The sequence below is a fragment of the Parasteatoda tepidariorum genome, chromosome 11 (genome assembly GCF_982258835.1).
Source record: "Parasteatoda tepidariorum strain Cologne lab strain chromosome 11, Ptep-v5.0, whole genome shotgun sequence".
NCBI lineage: Eukaryota > Metazoa > Arthropoda > Arachnida > Araneae > Theridiidae > Parasteatoda > Parasteatoda tepidariorum.
Window position 1 is genome coordinate 65,227,258 of NC_141765.1, and position 23,229 is coordinate 65,250,486.

Sequence of the window (23,229 nt, forward strand, 5' to 3'; positions counted from 1 at the left end):
TTCTTTGAAATTCATATATTTTTTTTAATTAAGAGTCTAAAATATAAATTTTCTTTTCAGCAACATGCTGCTCTCATCGGCGGAGCTAATTCCCAATCTTGTCCAGTATGTCACAAAATCTGCCTGAACGCAGAAGCCTTGATGGATCACATGCGTACCGCCCACAAGGATCCGAATGCTTCCGGCACTCCAAGTAAGAGAAAACGGGGCCGTACCCGCTTCCGTACTGAAACCATCATCACCTCGACATCCAATTCAATTATAGGGCACACTTCTACCCCTGGCAGTGCTAATTATCCTAGTAGCCCTAGCACCAGTCCTGGTCCTCATCCCAACACCAGTATAGCTATGTCCGCTGCCTCTTTTGGTAGTTCTTTGACGAGTACCACGGCCACTCTGATGTCCCAAATGGGAATAAGCATGGGCCCTTTTGTGGTACCCCAAGTAGTAGGCAGCCACCATCCTGGTCATTCTTTAAGCTCCCATCACCTAAACCATCCCCAAAATCACTTTGCTCATCATCCTTTAGCTGGCAGGACACAACCCTCTTTCCTCAACCTTTAAATGTTTTAATAGCACTATGAATAGTGGATAAAGGCAGCTATAAATATGCGATTATAACTGTTGCTCAGAGCGCTTTACAACTGTTTACAGTCATACCAAAAGTTCCTAAACAACCCAAAGTAGTACGAATAAAAATGTCTTTTCATCCTTTCTTCATTTATATCATTTCTGAACATCACTTTATAATCGTTTTTGATTAATAAATTCCTTAAAAGACATTATTAAACTTTATGGGAGACCCTGGTCTGCATGCATCTTAGACCAGTGTAGTTATTTTTGCACCCAGTAGATGAATTTTGCATTCAGTAATTAGTTGATGCCTGTAACAACAGGTAATATCTGCTGTGTTTGTGACAATTTCATACTTTCTAGAGCCGGAGAACTTTTTATGATTATTTAGTAGACGAATATATTATTTTTTCAATTAACTTAATTGAAAGCTCACATTTGAAAATGTATCTAAGCACCAAAATGTCATTCTCTTTAAAATAAAATATCAGTTTTATAAGAGAAGTAATTTTTTTGTTAGCCATAGCAAAAAAGTGCATGCGTGTCGTACCTTGGACCAGACTCTTTTATACCTTAGCCGAGTATCAGCATTGTAAGTTGAACCGGTCCAAGGTATCTGCAACAGGTTCACTTATCACAAATATATTTTCCTGTGGACTATGCCAAGCACAATATGTAAATTTTTTTATGTTCTGAGTTTTGCTTTAAACTTTTGATATCTTCTTTACCATTAAGTTTATGACTTTATTTATTTTAGCTGCATGAAAAATAAGTTTTAATTGCAAGAATATTCAATCACCTAACAAATATAAGAGAAAAAACTCAAAATGAATATATCCAAGGAATATAAGATCCAATGATCCAAGGTACAACATATGGTGGTCTAAGGTGCAACATCTTGTACCTTGGACCAATTTTTCTTACTTTAAAAACAATTTTTTTAAACTATAAGGCAAAATTCGTTGGCAAAAAATTATATTAATTGACAAACTTAGAATGCATTTCTCACAAAACTTCCAGTTTATTTAAATTACAACTTTCTGCATAAAATAGTGATCTAAAGTACATTTCTCTACGCGACCAATCAACATTGCATGGTGCTTATTTAATCTCAAACTTTAAAGATACAAAACGGAGATTCATCTAAGATCAACATTTTCCTCGACCGTCAACGGTTTTTTAATTATAATATTTTTTTTATTTTTTTAATAGTTAATTTTAAAAAAATCATTCTGTCCATATGTGACTACTTTGTACACATTCATAGTGCTCTCAAAATTTTAAAGGTGTTTTATTTTTCATTCGAGTTTTTCGCTCCCATTACTTTTCATTCATTCATTTTTTTTTCAGTTATTTCATGAATAACTATGAAAGGAATTGCTTTTTTACCGCACTGTTAGAAATTTAAAATTGTTGTGTGTCTAAATTGTAATCGACACATTTTTAATTAACTGCTTATTTATTTACCAATGTAAGGGTACACTAATCAAGAGTTCAAATGTTCTGACTGTTTCTTCGAAATTTGAATACAGGACATTAACTGCCGTACCAAAGTTTTTTTAAAAATTACTTTTCCTTAGTTAGCCCTTGCATTTTCATATTTTATAGAATGTTATGTCTGTTTTGGTTTAAATTTTGACTTGTTTTACTTATAAGTCTCTTGCATTAATGTTGTTAAGAAATTTATTCAAATTATTGTGAATCAAACTTTTTAGAAATCAAATTTTTAATATTAATGCTGAAATTGTTTTTACATGTCTATATAGTGTGTGTAAGTTTACTTCGTTTTACTGTGCAATAGATTCGATGTTGTTAGTTTTCATGCACAACTTCTTTTGAATTTTGGGACTCATTTGGTCAGTATATCCTCAAATACATAATGTTTTTAATACGATAGCATTTGTTATTTCGTGCACATTTATACAAAATTTATTTGTTTAGTTTGCAATATAGAATTTTGTATATTACGATATTTATTTCAAAGACTAATTCTTTCAATTTAGCTATCTAAAAGAATGGACGGATGTTTTAAAATCGTGTTTTTTGAGTAAATTTGAACAAAAAACTCGCTGTCGAACAACATAGAGAGAAATTGATTTGCTATCTAGGAAAGCAAACAATTTTAACCCCCGACTTTGGTTTAGGACTGTTCGGGGCGATAGTTACATAATTATTTCAAGTTCGTGTTTTACGAATTATTTTCCTAATGACAGCAAAAACTTGTTTGTGGTCTGCTTAATTATTTTCCCTTTATATGTTAATCCACTATTGAATTCATATAATGAAAACCATAGACCTTAGCAAATGTGATACAATAATTTATTACAAAATTTGAGATATTTTACACTTTCGTTATTCAGCTACTTAACTCATCATCATATAGCATATTCTTTCATTTCATGGCTTTAACCGAACAAATATTTTTTGAATAATGCTATTCATTATATTACTTTATTTTTTAATTTTATACATGTTATGCGGAATATTCTTAAACATCAGATTGCGCAAAATTATTTAATGATCATATAAGATTTTAGGTTGCGCAAAACTATTTAATGATCATATAAGACTTTAGGTTGCGCAAAATTATTTAATGATCATATAAGATTTTAGATTGCGCAAAATTATTTAATGATCATATAAGATTTTAGGTTGATCTAATTGAATTTGTTTGGTCCTAACAACCCTCTTTCAATATACTGAAAAGAGAGATATTGGCACATAGTTAAGTTAACTGATCTTGAAGTTCATTCCAGTATGCTAGTATTATTCGGTACTCTGTACCAATCTATACTTAGCTTAATTAGAATTGATACTTTAAAGAAAGCAGCGTTTGGTTAAAAGAAAAAGAAGACGCTTAACTCATTTTTATTTCTAAGTTATTTTTTTCTCGAAATAAAGTATGTCACTTGTGCTTTGTTTTTTTAATTTTATCCAAAAAGGTCGAAATTAATTTCGAATTGAACATCGATGCACAATATTAACAGTTTACAATTCTCAAATTCTCTCTGCATTGTGCTAACCTAAGTCACTGTTGTCAAAAAGTTTATTTTTTTTAAGTTTTTTTATTGTAGATTTGTTTGTAAGACTAAGGTTGTTACAAGTTTAAAATTTTGAATTTGGCACCTTCTGCAATTTTTTCATTATTCAAGTGCCATTGTCCATCTCTTTAGTTTATATATATATATAAATCTAAATCGTTCTTCTCTTCTATGTATCTTAGAATGAACTTCAAGTTTAATTTGATTTGCACAAGTATCAAATACTTATTATCTAAATTCAATAAATTTTTAAATGCTTGCTTTATTAAAAACTAATAAATTTAGGTTTATGAGAAAACAGTCGTTTCTTATAATTTTATCTGGAATTATTCGATTGCGGTATAAAAATCTAAAGTATCAAATTTTAGTAAGTTTAAAAACAACACTTAGTTTTTAATATATATTTAGAAATATTCCATTTAGTTTAATGTTTTACACCGCAACCATGCTTTTTATACTCGTTTAGTGGCAAGTGAAGATTATAACAAATTTACACGAAGCTTTTGTATATATGTTGTTCTTCCTCGGTTCAATATTTTGTACAGTTTATTTGCTTAATGTGGTTATATTTTTGTGCTTTATGACCAATTTGTAAAGGATGTGACATAAGTAGTATATTTTCAGTTATATAGTGCTTCTTAAGCTTTTGTTTATGTTTTCTTTTTGTATGTCTTTTGTTATAATTTTTGTCCGTATTATTATATTGTTTTATTCATTATTTCTGTTGTGATTTATTTTGCTTGCATGTAAAAGGCTGCTTGATTGATTCCTTGTTAACAGAAATATCTCATAACGTAACAAAGTAATGCTTTATAAATTTCAGCCATTTAAATTTTCTTCAATATTTAATCAATTAAGTCGTTTAATTTTTTTACTAAATTTTATGGAATTGATGAAAATTGTACTGTTTCTGAATTTAATAAAATTATAATTTTTATATAAATTTAAAAACTATTCTCTGGAAGGAATTAATTTTTTTATGCATAAATTGCGCATAATCAGATAATATTTTAGAGATAAATTGCAGAATGGAAATACACATATAAGTAGAAAAATATTTACACAGAAAAGCTTTGCTTAAATTTAAAATAATATTTTTTTAATAATTTTGTAAAAACATTATCTTTTTAATGCAAAATAGATCGCCTAAGAATTTTTTAAAAAAATTTGGTAACGCTTGTTTTTATCGATAGTATTGTAACTCAGAAAATAACTATTGAATTATCTACTTAAATTATGCTGACAAGTTTGGCTAATTTATATCTGGTTCGTATGAAGAAACATCAGTATTTTTTTTTAAGAATAAGTTTTTAAACTCTTCTTAAATATTTCAACTCAATAAAAGTAATAAGATATTTGCGTTCATTAATTTTAATATCTAGGAAATAAAACATAACAAAGATTGAACCGAGATTAGATCTTATTCTAACTGTCTTCTCTGATATCAAAACAGAACAGGCAGTAAAAAATATTTTTTCTATTATATCATCGAAAAATACAATTATCGGTCGCAGATACTTGTATTGCAAACAATATTTGCTTTTTCGGAAGACTTTTAAATCCGAAGCGAATATTTGTTTACTTTTTAATATTAAATCTATTTCAATTTTTGATTTGAAGTCATTATTGGGAAATTTTGTAAGCTTTATTCATCATAGTCGTCCACTAAAAATTAGAATTCTAATTTTTCATACACTGTTAGAATTTTCTTCTAAAATTATGATAAATGTAAGCGGCAGCAGTTTGTTGATATAATTGTCTGTTAAGTTTACGGCAAGGAACATTTTTTACCTTTACGGTTTCAGAACCATTTACAACTACTAGTATGGTCAAAAAACCATGAATACAAAGCTATACTGTTTTATAACCATTTACAACTATCGTGGTTTCAAAACCAAAAAAAAACTAAATTTAACTGGACATTGAAGCCGTTAAGCAGCTTTATGGTGCTGCCATCTATGCGTAAATAAGAGTATCGTAAGTAATATTTCGCATTAATTTTGCTTAAATTACTCTTTTCTTTACTAAATATTGTGGTTTAACACGTATGCCTGAAACTAATAAATAAAGAGAAACTCCAATAGAAATAACAGTGGCATAAAAATTGTTTAGTATACTCAAAAGTTACTTATAAAAAAATTTTTATAGTAAAATGTATCCAGAGGAATTACCTTTCGAGTTTACAAAAATAAAATAAAAATTTTATTATGTTAATGATGTTTTTCTACAGAGTTAATTTATTTTATAAATTATTTAGGGATTTGAGTTAAATAATTCATGCTTTTAATTATTTTTTTAATAATTAATCAAATACAAAAATTATTAAATAATAACATAGTTACGAGATACAAGAAATATTTAAAAAAAAGTGTACATTGATAAAAAATTAACTTTTGAAAGGAAAAATATTTTTCTCCTTAGCATTACTGGAAACAATTAATTTTAAAATTATATTTTTAAAGAATAGGGATTTAGCTGTTTTTAAACAAATATTGGTGAGTTAAATAGACTCTGTATAAAAATAAATAAAATAAATAATAATGACCGTTTCTAAATTGTGCAAGTCTTTTTTATGTTACCCTATATTAATTTACATGAATATTTTATATTTGTTTCTCTAATAAAAAAAAGTATTTTTTAAAAACTTGCATTTTATGTGGGAATTTTGCTTTCAAAATGCTACTTAGAGTTGTTTTTTTTTAATTTGCGCACAAGTATTTTTGTTATTTGCTTTTGCTTCAAAAATATTAACGAAATTTATAAAGCATTACTTTTTTTATTACATAATCTGCATTTTTTTATTTCTATGATTGCTTATGTTATTTTTTTATATATTATATATTTGTGTGTCCCGATCGGAGTAATATTATTCTCTTTAATGCATGGATTTTATGAATGAAAACTTTTAACTGTTGTTATTTATTTAAATTATCATTTTATTTTGGCAATAAGCAATGACTGTACTGATATGATTGAGAAAAAATTACTGGAATTATAAATAATAATCATTCCACGTAAATGATTTAATTACGACAATGAATCAAAAAGACTATGAAAACTATAAAAACTATGAAGACTCTTCAATTTAATAATTTTGCATTTATATATTTATCTTGTTTAAAATACCTCAATTCGAGTTGGATTCACCAATAAACTCTAAATCAGAGCTACAATTGTTGTTAAAAAAAAAACAATTTTTCAAATTACTACATTTTGAAATGCAAAAATAGTACAGAGGTAATCTTTTTTCTTTAATTATTATTTTTCTGGTGTAAAAATGGCCAATGTGCACACGAACACCTAATTTACTCAGCGCAAGGTTTCAAAAAAGAAATTATGTAAGCAACTGAAGATTGGCCAAAGCATCTATTTTAGTACCAAGATACGTTATTTTTTTTTTTTTTTTTGAATGTAATTTGATTTGATTGTAATTGAAATTTTTGGAATAATTCGTTGCAATAAAGTAATTTAAAAAATTTCATTTTATTCTTCTAAATTTATTTTTAATTTTTGTAGTAATTTTTACTGAAGGGCGGATACTTTTTTTAAGATTTCGTCATTAAATTATGTTTTGAATTCGAAGGCAACTTTACATGCCAGGCACCACGAATAATAATAACCCCTTCGGGACACTTTTTTATATTAGTAGTTTATTTACTGCAATAAAAGTTCCTTTTATCATATTTTATGCTCATTAAGATAGTTAACTATATACAAAATCGCAATACTTGAAACACAGGGTACTGATGAATATGACTATTCTTCAGCATTTTAAGAGCATGGGCGAGAAAAATAAATAATTATACTCAAAATAATGAAGAATAATCAAGAAACGATTAAATATTGATATATACACATAACATTCTTCATTAAATATTTTAGTCTCACTAAAAAGCATTATATATATAAATTTGTTTTTAAAAAAAAGAGTGAAAAATTTATTTCTATTGTTACAAACTATCTTTACGGCTGTAAATTCTAGATTAATCTACGTGTGATAGTTATAGTGTTATAGTTTAAAAATGTAATTTTAAATACTGAATAATTCTTAGTACAATTTAATAAATAATAAAAAAGTTATCGATGAATATGGTTTAACTCTCTTAGATTTTCTGTTTTAAATGCAATATTAAAGTTATTTGCAATATTAATCAAGTAAAATTTTAAGTAGCGTTTTTAACTATAACTGAAAATTATTTGTATTCATAAAGATTTTTTAACTATAAATAAGTATGCTTCCACTGCATAAAGTTAAACTCATTCTTAAAGACATCTTAGTTTTTTTTATTCATTTTAAATTGATTTTTATCATTTAAGTTCAACGAATAATATACAACTTATCAATCAACAAAATCATTAAACTATTAGGCCATAAATTATCCCTTTTTTCACAAATAGCTTAAAAAGCTTGAATCTAATATCAATTAATTTTAAAATCTACTTAAAAGTAAGTTTATATTAACTTAAAATATAGCTGAAATCAAAATTCACTTTAAGTTAAAATTAACTTAAAGTTTAGTAAAAAAAATATAGCTATCATTTCTATAGTTATCATTTCTATATACACTGTGTCCTAAATAAGATTGAATGTTTTAATAATTTATAAAAGGAAAACGGTTAAAGTTAAAATAGCAAATCCTGCAGGGTGTTACATTTTTCTTGCAAAATTTCAGTTTTAGTTTAAAAAAATTTCAACAGATGGCGCAATAATTCAAATCATTAAACAAGCGATCATTAAACTTACAATTAAAAGAAAAACCAATTCAAAATATCATCGCAATTCTTTTTGAATCACTTAAATGAGTGAAAATCACATTACAATAGTTTCGAGATGTCCACCAACAAGCACAATTACATGTCGTTACATCAAAACGCAAAGTAACATTACCGTTCATAAAGATGCCATTGTAAGTCCCTTCTGTTGTTTTCAAGGAAACCATAGAAAGAATTTGCAACGCCATCTTTCGGAAAACTTTCGAACTTTAACTAGCCACGTTGGGAGGTAAAATTTATGTCCCGTCAGTTAAATTTTATTCAAGATTTTTTTTTTAAATTTAAATCTTAACTGTTATACATTTTTTAAAACCATCAGTCTAATGTAGTACACCCATATATTTATATTATAAAAATAGCTTTACTCGCTTATTCTCCTTTTGAAGATGAGTCATTTTTGTTTACGCATGTATTTTGATATTCTGACGCCAAACATGTTTTGATTGAACAGAATTTTTTCGATTGTATAAAGCAATCTATCTTTGTTATTGCTTTGTGGAGAGCTTTTATTCTTTAGCTTTGAATTGTATCATCTATGGTGGCATTTTTATAAGTTTAAAGTGACTAGAATACTGTTTATTACTTAATAAAGTTGATAGTAAATTGAAGCAAAGTTTCTTTTGTTTTTATTTTAACACAAAATTTTATTTCTCACTCAAACCCTTTGAGGAGCTTTGCCTATTGAGTCCCTTTACCAAAAGAAGTTTTTTTTTTTCCCCCTATACTTACTAACTTGCTTGCATCTCTTTTAGATTCTCAAAATATCTATTGCATATCTTTTCTTCAAATTCGAATAGAATCATTTAAATAAAACGTTTCAACTTAAAAATAATGAATAATTCAATTTAAATTTTAAGTAAATGACAACAACAATGCCTACATTTTTACTTTAGTTTATTGCTACAAAATTGTTCATAATTTATTTTCTGTGCTCTTAACTCAAATTGCAACCTATCTAAAACTCCTTGCAGTTTAAATACATTTCTTCTTCATATATTTCAACTTGAAAATACTGAATTCTTCAATTTTGTCCCAACATTTTTAATGACAATTCCTGATTTTTTATTGTATTTTATTATTACAAAACTGTTCATAGTTTGTTTTCTGTGTGTTTTAACCCACATTGCAATTGTTCTTAAACTTTCAATTCAAAATACATTTTTTAGCAATTTTATCATTAGTTAAAAAATTTACAACTAATCCGGAATTGATTTTAAGCTGCAAAGAGTTGGAATTATTTTTAATGTTTTTATTTCATATTTTTCTGATAATAATTAATGTATTGCAATAAATATATATAAATCAAACTTATTTTATAAAATAAGATTTTAAAGCTTTGTAAATTTAAAAAAAGAAACAAAAAAATGAGCACAACTTTTCTATTTACATCACAATTTTCCTACTTTTTATTACTGTAACATTTTCTTTAAAATCTATTTTAATAAGGTTGTATTCTTCATTTGCAAATGTACTGACTTAGCTAACATTTGCAATAAGCTTATTTCATTAAAGCTTATTATTTTCATTTAAGTTAATCGTGGCATTCCTATATTTTTTCCTATCTTACCGACTTTGGATCTGCTTTTACTGCTACTTACAAAACTCAAAGGGTTTGGATTAAGTATTTGAAACACTGAATAAAGCCAAATGAATAACAATTGCTCTATCTTTTTAAGACATAAGATTATGTATATAATGAAAAGGTTATACTGTATTTATTTAAAATCTGCTTATGGAGTGAGTAATACTATATACTGACAAGAGTATTTATCTCCTGTATCAATGTCAACGCTGCCTCAGCAGGAAAATACTTTCTTAATACATAAATATTCAAGTGAAAATTTGAGCGAAAAACTTAATTTTTTTAATGATAACAATTTTTTTCAGTAAGCAAGGTTAAATAAAAAAGTACAAAATAATTCAGTGTCTAAAATAATTAAGAAATAGTAATCGATTATTTCAGAAATTGGTGAAAAGCACTTTAGACATCATTATAAAATTAGTCTAAGAAATATACACTAGTGCATATTTCTTAGTTTTATAAGCAATTTTCGAGCAATTTAAATCAAGAATAAGTTTTTCTAAGTTTATTAAAAGTAAGCATAATTAAGAAAAATCATCACCTTTAAATAAGCGACAAGTATTAAATTGTCTCTAAAATTTTAAGTTCCTTTCCTAAAGGGTATTTAATTTACATCAGATTCGAATGCATTAAATTATATCTTTAAAACTTACTAACTAAAGGGAACTTTGAGTGAACAGAACCAATGTGAAGTGTAAAAAGAATTTTTTTTTTCTTTTTTTAAAACATATTTTGATAGTAAATGAGTGTGAGAACATTGAAAAGTCGTAACTCATAAAAATAAACATATTATAGCGTTTTTTTCTCTATTATTGCGTATAAGCTTTAGCATATTTTAGAAAACTTTCTAAAAAATTAAATATAAATGAACGCGTTTTTAATACCCGATTCCCTACAAAACTTTTTAAGCTCAGATCCAACAAATGTAGTTTTCGAGGAACTTCAGGGTTTTTGTTCAATATGCAGTTATTTTGTTAATAAATTTAAAGCTTTCTTACTTTTAAGCAGTGAGCTAAATCATTACTATTCAGGATGTTAAATCTTGAAGCAAATCGGGTAAAAAATGATTAAGCTATCGTGCCAGTCAATTTCGGATATCACGTAAGAAAGTCCTAGATTATCGGCAGTACGGATATTTATATTTCACATAATTAGTTTCATGAACTAGTTTAAAGTTAGTTTAAACGTGTAAAGTACTTTAGAAACAAATCTAAATGTTTATATATGGCATGTGATACTAATTTTTTTAAGCACGCTTTTTTTAAGACAATCCTTAAGATGCTTCCCCTCAATAAAAATGATATTATGCTACGAACTTGACCATTTTTTCTGTCTTTTAGATGAAACTATGTGGTTTTGTATGAGCAAAATGTGCTTTATTCATGTATTAAAATGGTCCATCGCGTACAGTTTTTGTAAGAGAAAAGTAGAAAAGCTACGATTGAATTTTCGAATATTTCGTTTCCTAATGCTCCTAGAGCCTCAAAACTTCGGAAAGATCAAGATTTTGTTGCCAAAATCGTCAAGTTAATGTCGGATCCACTTTCAACAAGAGTGGCTTTCCTTTGCCTATAGCTTGTAATTGAGTGCTGTTTAAATACAAAAAATCGTTAAGGAAATTATAAATTTTTAAGAAACTGGTCCGTGGTAAAGATAAAAAAGATGTTTACATATTCGTAATTTTACTCTAAAAATAAACGAAATTTGCACACTTTCTTCTAAAGGACATTTTTCATGCTGAGAATTGCATAAAAAGCGTATTTTCCGAATTTAATGTCAGAATTTCGGTGGTGTAAGTTGAAAGGTAGATAAAATATAACTTTCAATTTTAAAAATGTGATCATTATTATTATTATTTGGTGCTATATTTTAATTAACGAACACGTGAACTAACACACTATAAAGGTTTATTTTTATTTCAAATAATCTGGAGGAAATGCTTTAACTGATGTAAATGATGTTTCTCAATGGAAAAGCTTATATCCAAGCGAGGTAGGAAAAAAACATCATCACATATTTTACAAATTAATGTGGTTTGCATTTATACGTTGTTAAAATAAATCCTATTTGACTCATAATATAACAATTTTTACAACGTACCAATCACAGTAAATACAATAGTACGTGCTCATTTTTTTATTCCCCTTGAAACATATGCTACAGATTGCATCATTGTCAACAAGCTCAAGAGTATTCCATATCACATTCGTAGCTCAAAAAGGTTCTTACTACATTCGCATTAGGTTAACTACGTATGTCGAAAATTGTATTTACAACAGTTTGCTTTAAACACCAGCATTTTAATATTTCAAAAGTTCCATTATTACCTTTGATTTGTGTTTGCAACTTAAAAAATGGAAATTCTAGCGCTTGTTTTGAGTGATGTATTTTGTACTAGAACGTGTAATATTTAAAAAGTTGTTTCACTTTGTACCAATATAGCGAAAGCAGCTGCAGCTTTAATAAATAAATATAATTAATTATAAGTTTTATCCCTTTTATTTCTAAATTAAATCTTATTTACAAATCATGGTATACGATTACAGAATTTCGGTGGTTGTAAGGAAAAACTTACTAAGGTTGCAGCAAAATTGGTCCAACTTGAATCAATATTTTTAACAGCCAGGTTTAAAAGGGGAATACTATTAGTGTGCTATTCAAAATAGCACAATAAAAAGAAAGGTAAAAATTTGAGCCAGGCCACTATCTTTGTTATAGCTTCTTTTCTGCACGTTGTAACCCCCACAGGCCGAAGACGTACCACAAGTCATCCGTGTCCTGTATGCGGCAAGACTTACGTGAATGAAGGATCCCTGAGGAAGCATATTGCGGGGCATCCCGAGGCTTCTGGTATGACCACGCCACTTCGAATGTGGCCCTGCACAGTGTGCCAGAGTGTCTTTACACAAGAGTCAGGTACATTACATTTTTTCATTCATTTCAGAATTAAAAATAAATATGATGTGCTCAACGTAAATGAAAAAAAAAATATCGGAAAATTTGATTAATATGGAGATTTTATGTAGATTTTGTTTTACCGTTTTTATGTATGCTTTCTATATCCTTTTGATATTTTCGAAAAATGAATTATGTATCCTGTTAAGTTGATAAACTGTCTAAGTTTAGCTCTATAATCAAGTCCCAAATTGGTAAACAAAGTTGCACAGGTAATCAACTTAACAGGATACACAAATTAAATATGTATCCTGTTAAGTTGATAACCTGTCTAAGTTTAGCTCTATAATCAAGTCCCAAAATGGTAAAAACAGTTGCACTACCTCATGCACCATAGGTTAACTGTAATTTTTTGGGATTATTGAATTCGCGTATCGTAACTCGTAAGAAGGTGTCTTACACAGGTTTACGTATCTTTTAAAGAAGTTTGAGATAGTTGAGCATTTGGTTAATTTAACTTAATTCTTGAATGTGATTTCATATCATCCTATGTATTTTAATATGGCCAGACTGAATACCACTTTTACTATCGGAAAATTTGATAATTATGAGTATTTTATGTAGATTTTGTTTAATCGTTTTTATGTAAATTGCTTTCTATATCATTTTGATACTTTTTTAAAAATTAATTATGTATCCTGTTAAGTTGATAACCTAAGTTTAGCTCTATAATGATGTCCCAAATTGGTAAAAACAGTTGCACTACCTCATGCAGCATAAGTTAATTGTAATTTTGTGGGATTATTGAATTCGCGTATCGTAAGAAGGCGTCTTACACAGGTTTGCGTATCTTTTAAAGAAGTTTGAGATAGTTGAGGATTTGGTTAATTTAACTTCATTCTTGAAAGTGGTGTTATGTCATCTTATGTATTTTAATAAGGCAAGACTGAATACCACTTTGAATGCGGCCTTGTACAGTGCACAATATGCTTGAATGTCTTAATACAAGAGTAGTCAATTTATAAAGTTAATTTCATAATTAAAAAAAGGAAGGAAAATAAGCATGAAGTACTATAAAAATTGTAATAAAATAAAAATTATGGCATATTTTGTGTGTGTTAGCAGTTTCTGTGTCTTGAAACTTCCACATTACCTTATTATTTTTTTATAAGAATTAACTTGTCTTAAAGTACATAGAACGTCTAATAATTGAAGAGTCGGTATAGTAGATCTATAGTAATAATAAATATCTTTAAAAAATGTATAGAACGTCTAAAAAGAAGAGGTTAGGAAACTTTAACCTTGTTGCTGAAAGTAAAAAAAAAAAAGTAAATTTTTTCCATCTATACTTTTTTTTTGTTTAATAAAGGAGAAGATACTGATAAAGGGTGATTTCAGCCATATTTGTTACAGAGAAATCGTTTCACTGAACTTCCCCTTGCTTTGAGTCCGCTATTGAACTTTTACAGATGGAAACGAATATTAAATATACGAATATAACATAAGAATATAATAAATAAAACAGATAGGCGAATTCTATGGAAGCAAATATTAAATATACAAGATATAATAGTCGTCAACAAAACAGACAGATATTCAAACAGACAAATTTTAAATATTTGAGGCTTGAAGGAACTTTTAGGTAACTTAAAAATCCTCTTTATACAGAAAAGTGATTTTATTTCCTCTTACCTTTTATTTCCTACCTACGGAGAATTATATGAGCACAATTTTCTTAATTATTATATAACCAACTAAATTTTTGAACCCATTTTATTCATTTAAATATACTCTATTGAATTCTTATTACCAAATTTTAAATTTTACGGTAGTAAGTATTTTTTAAGAACCTTTTTTAATGCTATATTATAACTTCACGTGAGCAGTGTTGATTGAATTCAACATTTAAAGAGAAATGGAAAAAAAAAAAAAAAAAAAAAACTATTTAGCATTAAAAATTCTGCTGTTAAGTAAAAATTTTTAAAAGTTCCATATTCTGAAGCGTAGATCTATTAGAAACCTTTTAGTTTCTTTAAAGATGAACTCAAGAGAAGGACAAGTCAAGAGCTTTGATGTGTGTCATAGACAAGTATGCACATTGATCAAAAGAACTTTGTAGTGACGAATCTCTATTTTTTATATTTGACAGCGAAAAATTGCATTATTTAAGGTAAACAGCATAAGTTCAAATAAGCAGCATTTAAAGTGATGGATTATGTGATCAGCCAATCTGTAAAGATTGCAGTTAAATTGCACGAAATCAAATAATAGAGATTCTTCAAAATATCATTTTTCCATTTTAGATGAATAAAATGCCTCAAAGAGTGTTAGTTCAGCAACATAATGATCCAGAGCACGTTTAAAGATTTTTTAAAATATTAATTAGGGTGAAAATGATGATTGCTCTATATAATTAGGTGAGGAGATAATCTTGTGATCAGCTAATCTGTAAATATTGAAAGTAAATTGTACTAAATCTAATAATGGAGCATCTTCAAAATATCATTTTTCTATTTTGGATGAATAAAATGTCTCAAAGAGTGTAAATCCTGCAACATAACGATCCATAGTACGCTTCAAGATATTTTAAATTATTAATTAGAGTGAAAAGGATGATTGTTCTGTAATGACCACTCTTGTGCCTGAACATCAATTCTATAGATAACCTTTAGAACTATCTAGAAATCCAACTTAGAAACAAAACGAAAAGTGCCTGAAATTAATGAAGAGTCTCCCCTTTACAAACTGAGAATAGAAAAAGCTGAAGGATGTAAAATAAATAAATAAAATAAAATAAAAAATGCTTGACGAATTTTTAAAAGTAAGATATGGGTAAGACAGTTGGAGAATTTCTTGACCTAAGTTTTAAGCCTTCGGGACAATGATGACTTCGAAGTTTCTTACCTGGAAACCTAAGACGAAAAGAAGCCGTTTACATTTTATGAAAATGTGAATGAAACCAACATATCTCTGGTCGACGTTGTTTTCGAAACTCCAACTCCGAGGAAACGACAAAAGAGTTGTTTTGGACATCTTTTATGATTTTTTTAGACATTATGTGTTATGTTATGTACAGAACAAAAAAGAAAAACACCTGGAACAACTTTTGATATAATGATCGGATTTTCACGTACTAGAACTTAATTTTAATATTTCGAAGGTATTACCTTAAATATGAAAATTAATAGTGTAGACGATGCTTGAAGTTATGAAATCATATGCAAAAACGTACTTTCTCTTAATAAACATGCATTTTTCCCCCCAACAGATTTGGAATCGTGACTATCAAAATGTCTAGGGTAGCCGCAATCTAGTGAGCTGTTGAAAGTTTCAGCCTCTTAATGTTTATTTCCTTTATTGCGTATTTCAGCATCTCAGATAATTTATATTTTTTAATTTTTATCACTTAATTATTTGACTGATTTCAGACAAATTTTGGATTTTGAGATTAAAAATTATATAGATTAAATTGGTGAGAAAATATATGTACTTTCAGATTCATACTATTTTCGATTGTTAGTAAATTAAATAATAAATAATTGTAAGAAAATATATTTTTGCATATGATTATTTTCGTATAAACAAGTTCGCTGGAAAAAATTTTTTTTTATTCGCTTCATTAGTTCCAGAAATATGGCGAAATACGCAAAGAGGGAATTAACATTAAGAAGCCCAAATATTCAACCTGTTCACCTGTTTAAACTATTGGGACTAATTACGGTCCATATCTTGATGGTCAAAAATCAAAATTTGTCGAAAAAAGTGCATTTTTATTCTGAGAAAGTACGTTATCGTGTCTGATTTTGTAACTTAAAATATTGTGTATATTAACTAATTTGAACCGTAATTAATGTACACTTATTAATTGAATCGAACCATTAAGATTAATTCCTAATGTGTGTAATTCCGATCATTCGATCAAAAGTTTTTCAGAGCGTTAGTTTTTTTTCCATGCTATACATACAGCCCTTTTTTCTCATTATTTCTGATCCCGAACGCTAAAGACACAATTCCCAGTAGATCACCGAAGTCAAACCTCACTGGTAGCAACTGGTGATCACTTTGATTAGCCTGCCTTTGGACAGAGGTTGTGCAGTATCGGTTCTCGTTAGACTGTTCTACCCCAAAAAGCTTGACTTCGCATGCAAGTCGTCGGGTTACCCAAGTGGAAAAGGCATTCCTTCTGCAGAGGCTCAAAATTGTGATGGCATGTCTTCGGATTATTCTCAGGGAGGTTTCCCAGACTGCCGCCATTGTGCTGCTCTAGTGCGACTACTGCTACTCGGTATTTCTGCTAATAGCAAAGAAAGATAAATAATTTTTCAACTGTTCTCGAATGTATTTTTGAACGTTCTACCCATGATAAAAGTAAGAACCAGAAATGATTTAGAGGCAGATTTTCATTGAAAAAATCTGATGGACAAAGTTACCCTTGTTATGGCAACTTTTCCCTGCAGATTTTAAAATTCTTGTTGAAAAAAGGAATAAAAATATATTTTACTATCATAAATGAACTCTATAAGCCTTCCCTTTAGCCCAAAATATATTTCCTTACCTCCAATTCATAAAAAAAAAAGAAACCAACGGTTTTTTTCAATAAACCCAATTTTAAATTACTGGAGAAAAAAAACCTTACGGTGTTTTCACTAGCATTTTAAAATTGAGCGAAATAACCTCAGTGGTCAGTATTCATACGTAGGTAAGACAGCGATTAATGCCAACTGAGCATGAGAAAACCTTAGTCTCAAACACTTTGATTATTATATAATATATTTAAGGATAACGAGGGTTTCAAAATTTCTCCGAACTGAGATAAATCTTAGAAGCCAGCTTGCAATGGAATGGAAGGGAATTACATAAATGCAATTATTATTTTTAATTTAATATTGCTTAAAAATAGATAAATAAAATAATCAGAAATATGGCATACAGTTTAAATGCACAAACAATTATACAAGCTAAAATCGCCGAACACACTTGAATAATAATCAAACATGCCTTTCATTTCTTTTAAGACAAATAATAATAATAAACAGTTTGTTTTTCTTTGAAGTTTTTAACTTCATATCCAGTTAAAGATATCATCAGATCGATTTTAAGAATGTTCTGGCTATTCCCCAAAAATATTCAGATTTAATAAGTACTGATTAAATTTTATTAAAATATTGGGCACCAGCCCATCATGGTGATCAAAACCTCGGGATTTGCTGGCCCCTGTACGATGATATTCACAATGCAGATTAACTTACATTTACGCAAAACGTAATCCTTCAAATTTTTTCAGGTCTCTTGCACCACATGGAAAACATGAGGATGGATCCCAAGCATCAATTTGCTGCCCAATACGTCTTGAGTAGGGCGGCCGCCGAGAGACGCCAAAAAGACGTTCCTGGCATGCCTCCACCACTACATGGGGGACCTGGGCCCTCTGGACTTGGATCTTTAGGGCCCATATCTCACATGGGGCAGAATCATCCTGGACTTTCCTCCCCAAGTCACTCCATGGTGGGGCACGGGGGAACTCTCGGTGGAACAGACATGCACGGTGTCCAGCCACTTCCTTTGCTTGGTCCTCACCACGGCCAGTAGCCTGTTCGAAGGGATTTTTAAATCATCCTGCTTGACTCTTCAGTTATATCCTTCACTCATTCGATAACCGTTATGGCGCAGAATCTGCGAACTATCCTAGTCAACGGAACTCCGGCAAATATTTGAAAAGTGCATTTCCTCTTGAGTGCCATCCAGTAAGGATCACTTCAAGTGTAACCAAAAAAATAGGAGCTCTACAGTTACTTATTCACAGAGACCAGGCACTTTGTAAGATGCTCTTAGGCTACAATTTTGAGACAATTTTTGGGATTTTTTTTTCTTTTGGGATATATACAACTAAGGCACGATATTCATGTTATTTCTCTGATATTTTTTGTTTCATCTTTCTACACAGAAGTTACTATTTTAGAGTGTTCTTCTTTCATGTATCTACACAGCCATTTCTTCTGCGCTATTACATGAACAATTTTAAATTGTATTATCGTTCGATCGTTGAAGTATTATCATGAATTTCGTAACCATATTTTATTTAATAAGGTGCTCTCAATTCAAATGTACATGTTTTTGTGTTTTGTACAATAATGCAAATATATTATTGCAGTATGTGCAATGTTTATTCGCTATTCGATTTCCAAATATAAAATTTATATTACTTGTGATTTCAAAATCCAAAATATTTCAATTAGTTATTAGAGATTGAAATACTTAAAAAAAAATCAAATGTTTTTGAACAGAAAATTACTGTTTCTTTTAAGTGTTGTTTTCTTGTAATACTTTATTATAGTTATACTTTATTATAAATTTATTTATGTGATTATAACTAGATTCGTATCATCTAGAATGGGAGGCTTTAAGCAAAGGCAGATACCAAATATATTATTTTATACATGTGTATATATATATATTTTTTACAAATCAAATAATTTTTATCTTAAAGTACGTATATGCTTTTAGTTTTTATTTGCTTCGTGATTTTAATTGTTTTTATTTTTATTTGCTTTTTTACATGCTTATACCTTGCATTTACGATTTTAATATCCCATTTTAAGTTAAAAATTGTTTTCTTTATAGTGTTTATTGCATTTATTTTATTAACTAAATCATTTAATTTGAATTATATATACGTTTATTTATATCTAACTATTATTTTCAATAAATGCACTTACCATCATTTGCCGTTGAACCAATAAATTTTTCTGATTAATTAGAAAAATATTGAAAATATGTCTGATTTTATGCAGATACTATTAATTAAATAAGTCAACTATGGCGGTTTGCATCAGCCTCTTCCAGCTTAGAAAATTACAGGGTGAAAAATGTGGTGACATCTTTGGCCACAGTTTTATTGCCAAACTACAGTTCAAAAATTTAGTCGTTTTTTTGTTTCGATTATGCTTTAGCTGTGATATATAATAAATTCTAAATGTTTTGTTTTTAATATTTTTCCCAGTTTTACTTTCATTAAATGCATGGTTTTTGAGAATTTTCATTAAAAATAAGCATTTTTTTATGTTAAAAATAATTTCTTTTACATATTTAAGTGATACAAGGTGCTTATAATCAAAGTTAGCTTATTAAGACTACGTAGAATCCCTACTGGTTGACGGGACGTCCATGAAACTTGGTGTATTCCGTTATATGGACCATGGGAAAGAAGAATCAGCAATACAAAAATCGATTCAAAATTTGACCTCCAGGTGAGAAAAGGGCACACATAAAGATCATGAAGCACATTCCCTTGTACATGAAAAGTGCCATCTGTTGATCAAAATGTGAACTAATTTTATTGTGATTTCTTTTTCCATTGGTTCATCTAATGTATATACCGACTTCCGCCCACCAGAATGGCCATGAAGTAGATCTTAACATGTTAACTTTAATTATAACCACTGTGTTCAAAAACAAATTTTTAAGAATCATAATGATTAAGTTACATCGTGCCTGAAAGTTTGTGACATATCTGAAACCGTGTTTATCTATAAAATTCAAACATTGCTGTTTAAATTAATCACAAGTTAATTCTCAAAAACTATGCATTCTAGCATATGTTTTATTTTATTTTATTCATCTGTATAACACCGGTTATTCTGAACACTAGCATCATATGTCCAATGTGTTCTGAGAAGATGTATATAAGTGCATGGCACTCTAAATCTGTCACTACGGAATTTATTTTGGAATTTCATTAGTTAATATTTATAAATTTTAACAGTGTATTTATACACAATAATTTTTTGTCTTCTTATAGTTATACTGTCTTTATCTCATGTTTATCATTTACATCAAGTACCAATTTTTTTCATTGATTGATGTTCGGTTATTTCAATTTTTAGTCACTCATATGGCATCATCCTATATGTTGTACCGGGTTCCTAATACAGTAGTATCGAAAACAGATTACTAGTTTCTTGCCTCGCCACGTGAATTGTGAGGATCAATAAGATTTTTGAATTCAACTCTGTCTGGTTCCTTACGACGTTTAAACGAGTTGTATAATTTTATTGCCATGTTGCTATCTTTAAAAATATTTACAGTGCACTTGTAGGGAATATAAGATAAAGAACTATTCTCAATTCGCACAAAATTTAAAATGTTCTAAATATTCAAATACATAGCTATGCAAACTTTTGAGACGATAAATACCGGTGACTGCAAAACTATTTCTTTATTGTTTCATAAGCGTTATATATCTTAATTTACTATCATACGAAAATTTTATGCATTATATTGTCATGATTTTCCGTTAAACTAAAGGCAGTTGTGACATGAGTTTCTGATATAGAGAAAAACTTGATTCCTATGTAATCTGCAATAAAAAAAATCCCGAATTTTTATATAGACTGTAAACATCTGTGCGTTATTTCTTGATGGTATTTATATAATTATGTGTTTGAGTGTTGATAGTGCCATAATTTTTAAGCGATTTTTAACAAATTCACATGTTTTTAAGGAAATGGTTGTTACTTCTGATAACTTAAGTTCCATAAAGTGAATGCATGGTAAAGATTCACTGAAATGGGAATTTATTACTTCGCAAAATTTATTGCCCTTCGATGTCCTGTGCAAAATTTAAAAAAACTAACAAAACGAACTGAATTTTCACTGACCAAAACGAATGTGTTTGCGTAAGCCATTGGTGTCGAGGATCTATTGCGACATTTTAATAACGCCTCTTTAGCGAACATTCCTAGTGTGATGGTGTTACTGTTTAAGTGAGAATAATAAGAATAAGAAAACAATAACCCATCATAGAAAATAATAAGAAAATTCTGTATATATATATTGACATTGTTAAACAAAATTAAAATTTGTTATTAATGTTTTTTTTTTTTTTTTTTTTTTTTGCTCTATATATAATTCGTGGAATTTATAAAAACTATTTTTTTCTTTCTTTCACCCATTTAAATAATACATATTTCAAATTAAAAATTATATGTTTTAAATTTAAACGGTTTAATTCAATTGTTTTAGGGAAAATAATTTATGCGTCGTTATTTGAATAATTTATTTTCAATTAAAAATAAGCTATTGTGTAAATGATTGCAAACTCACTTTTTAAAAGCAAACTTAAGAGAAAATACACTTCTAGCTCATAATTTTAACTCTATAGTATCTTTATAACTCAATGGTAAGTAAAGCTTTAAGCAAAATGTTTTCCCAGAAAAATACTTCAAAGCTACAGATGTATCGTTATTAAATTATTTTACAAAATATTTTTTTCTATACTTATTTAATTATGGTGAGTAAATTCAACGTGAAATTGATTAGGCAACTACAAATAAGTTTTCATTCTCATGAAAATAAAAAGGAATAATTCAAACATTATCTTTTTCAATAACTTCATATAAAGTAGAGTACAAAAGCGATTTTGAAGTTTGCAATCATATATATCACCTGATAACTTTTACTAATACATTTTGTTTACTTATAATTATTTTACTGATAAGTTTCAATTGCGGATAGCATAAATGAGGTAAGATTCATTTTATTTATAAAGTTATAAAGACTCAGCTATATTTCTGAGGTAAGTAAACAGCAAGGTAAGTTCTGTTGCAGATTTTTTTTTACATTATTCTATATCATTAATAGATATTACGAAAAAATACGCTCATTGATAGTATTATATCACTATTTAATATTATACATTATAGAAACTAAAAATTAACTTTAGATATATTTCACGAAATTAATATATTGTTTATCAATACATTCATAATAACTTTTGCAACGTTATTTAACTGATGAAAGGCTTAGTGTAAAGCGATGATAAATTTTCATTATTTTTAAATTTTTTAAAAATAAATAACTAATGACTAAATTTTTTCGTTTTCATGAAAGTTTTAAGAAAAAATACGAACAGGAAGCATAATAGAGATTACAAAAAAAAAAAAAAATTTTGAGGAAAAGCGAATACTGATAACGTTTGAAATTCGATTAAAAATACTTTTATGAGAAAAATTAATAAAAATTTTTATCTTTTAATGTCCCGATAATGCTTTTATATACTTCGTAATTATAAAATATTATAATTGTAAACCATGATTGATCATAAACCATAAAAGCCATTTGAAAATCTTTAGGTACCAAACGTTAAGAAATTTGAAACTAAATATCGCCTTGATTTTCCCCCCACCCTAGTCTACTACTACAGCCCGTATTGTTTGTGTTTTCATAAATATATACAAATCGAATGTTTTGTTCCTGAACTCTAATTTATTTAAATGTTTTGCTAAAGAAAAGCCAAACAAATATTTAAAATAAAAAAAATTAAAAATTTCAGTTTTTTTATTATTTTTATGTACCATATGTCCTATG

General features: G+C 28.2%; 1 protein-coding gene across 5 annotated transcripts in view; it reads left to right on the forward strand.

Moving 5' to 3' along the window:
• Positions 1 to 19,636, forward strand: part of LOC107449700 (uncharacterized) — a 567,179-nt gene extending 547,543 nt beyond the window's left edge. For 2 of the 5 annotated variants that reach the window (XM_071187671.2, XM_071187675.2), the window contains 3 exons: positions 61 to 193; positions 12,688 to 12,885; positions 18,149 to 19,130. In XM_071187671.2, coding sequence (XP_071043772.1) covers positions 61 to 193; positions 12,688 to 12,885; positions 18,149 to 18,453 — 636 coding nt within the window. In that variant the 3' untranslated portion in view covers positions 18,454 to 19,130. Of the gene's footprint in view, positions 1 to 60; positions 1,037 to 12,687; positions 12,886 to 18,148 lie in introns of those variants that run through there. The other 3 variants (XM_043043922.3, XM_071187676.2, XM_071187674.2) reach the window with 2 other exon arrangements.
• Positions 19,637 to 23,229: the final 3,593 nt, after the last annotated feature.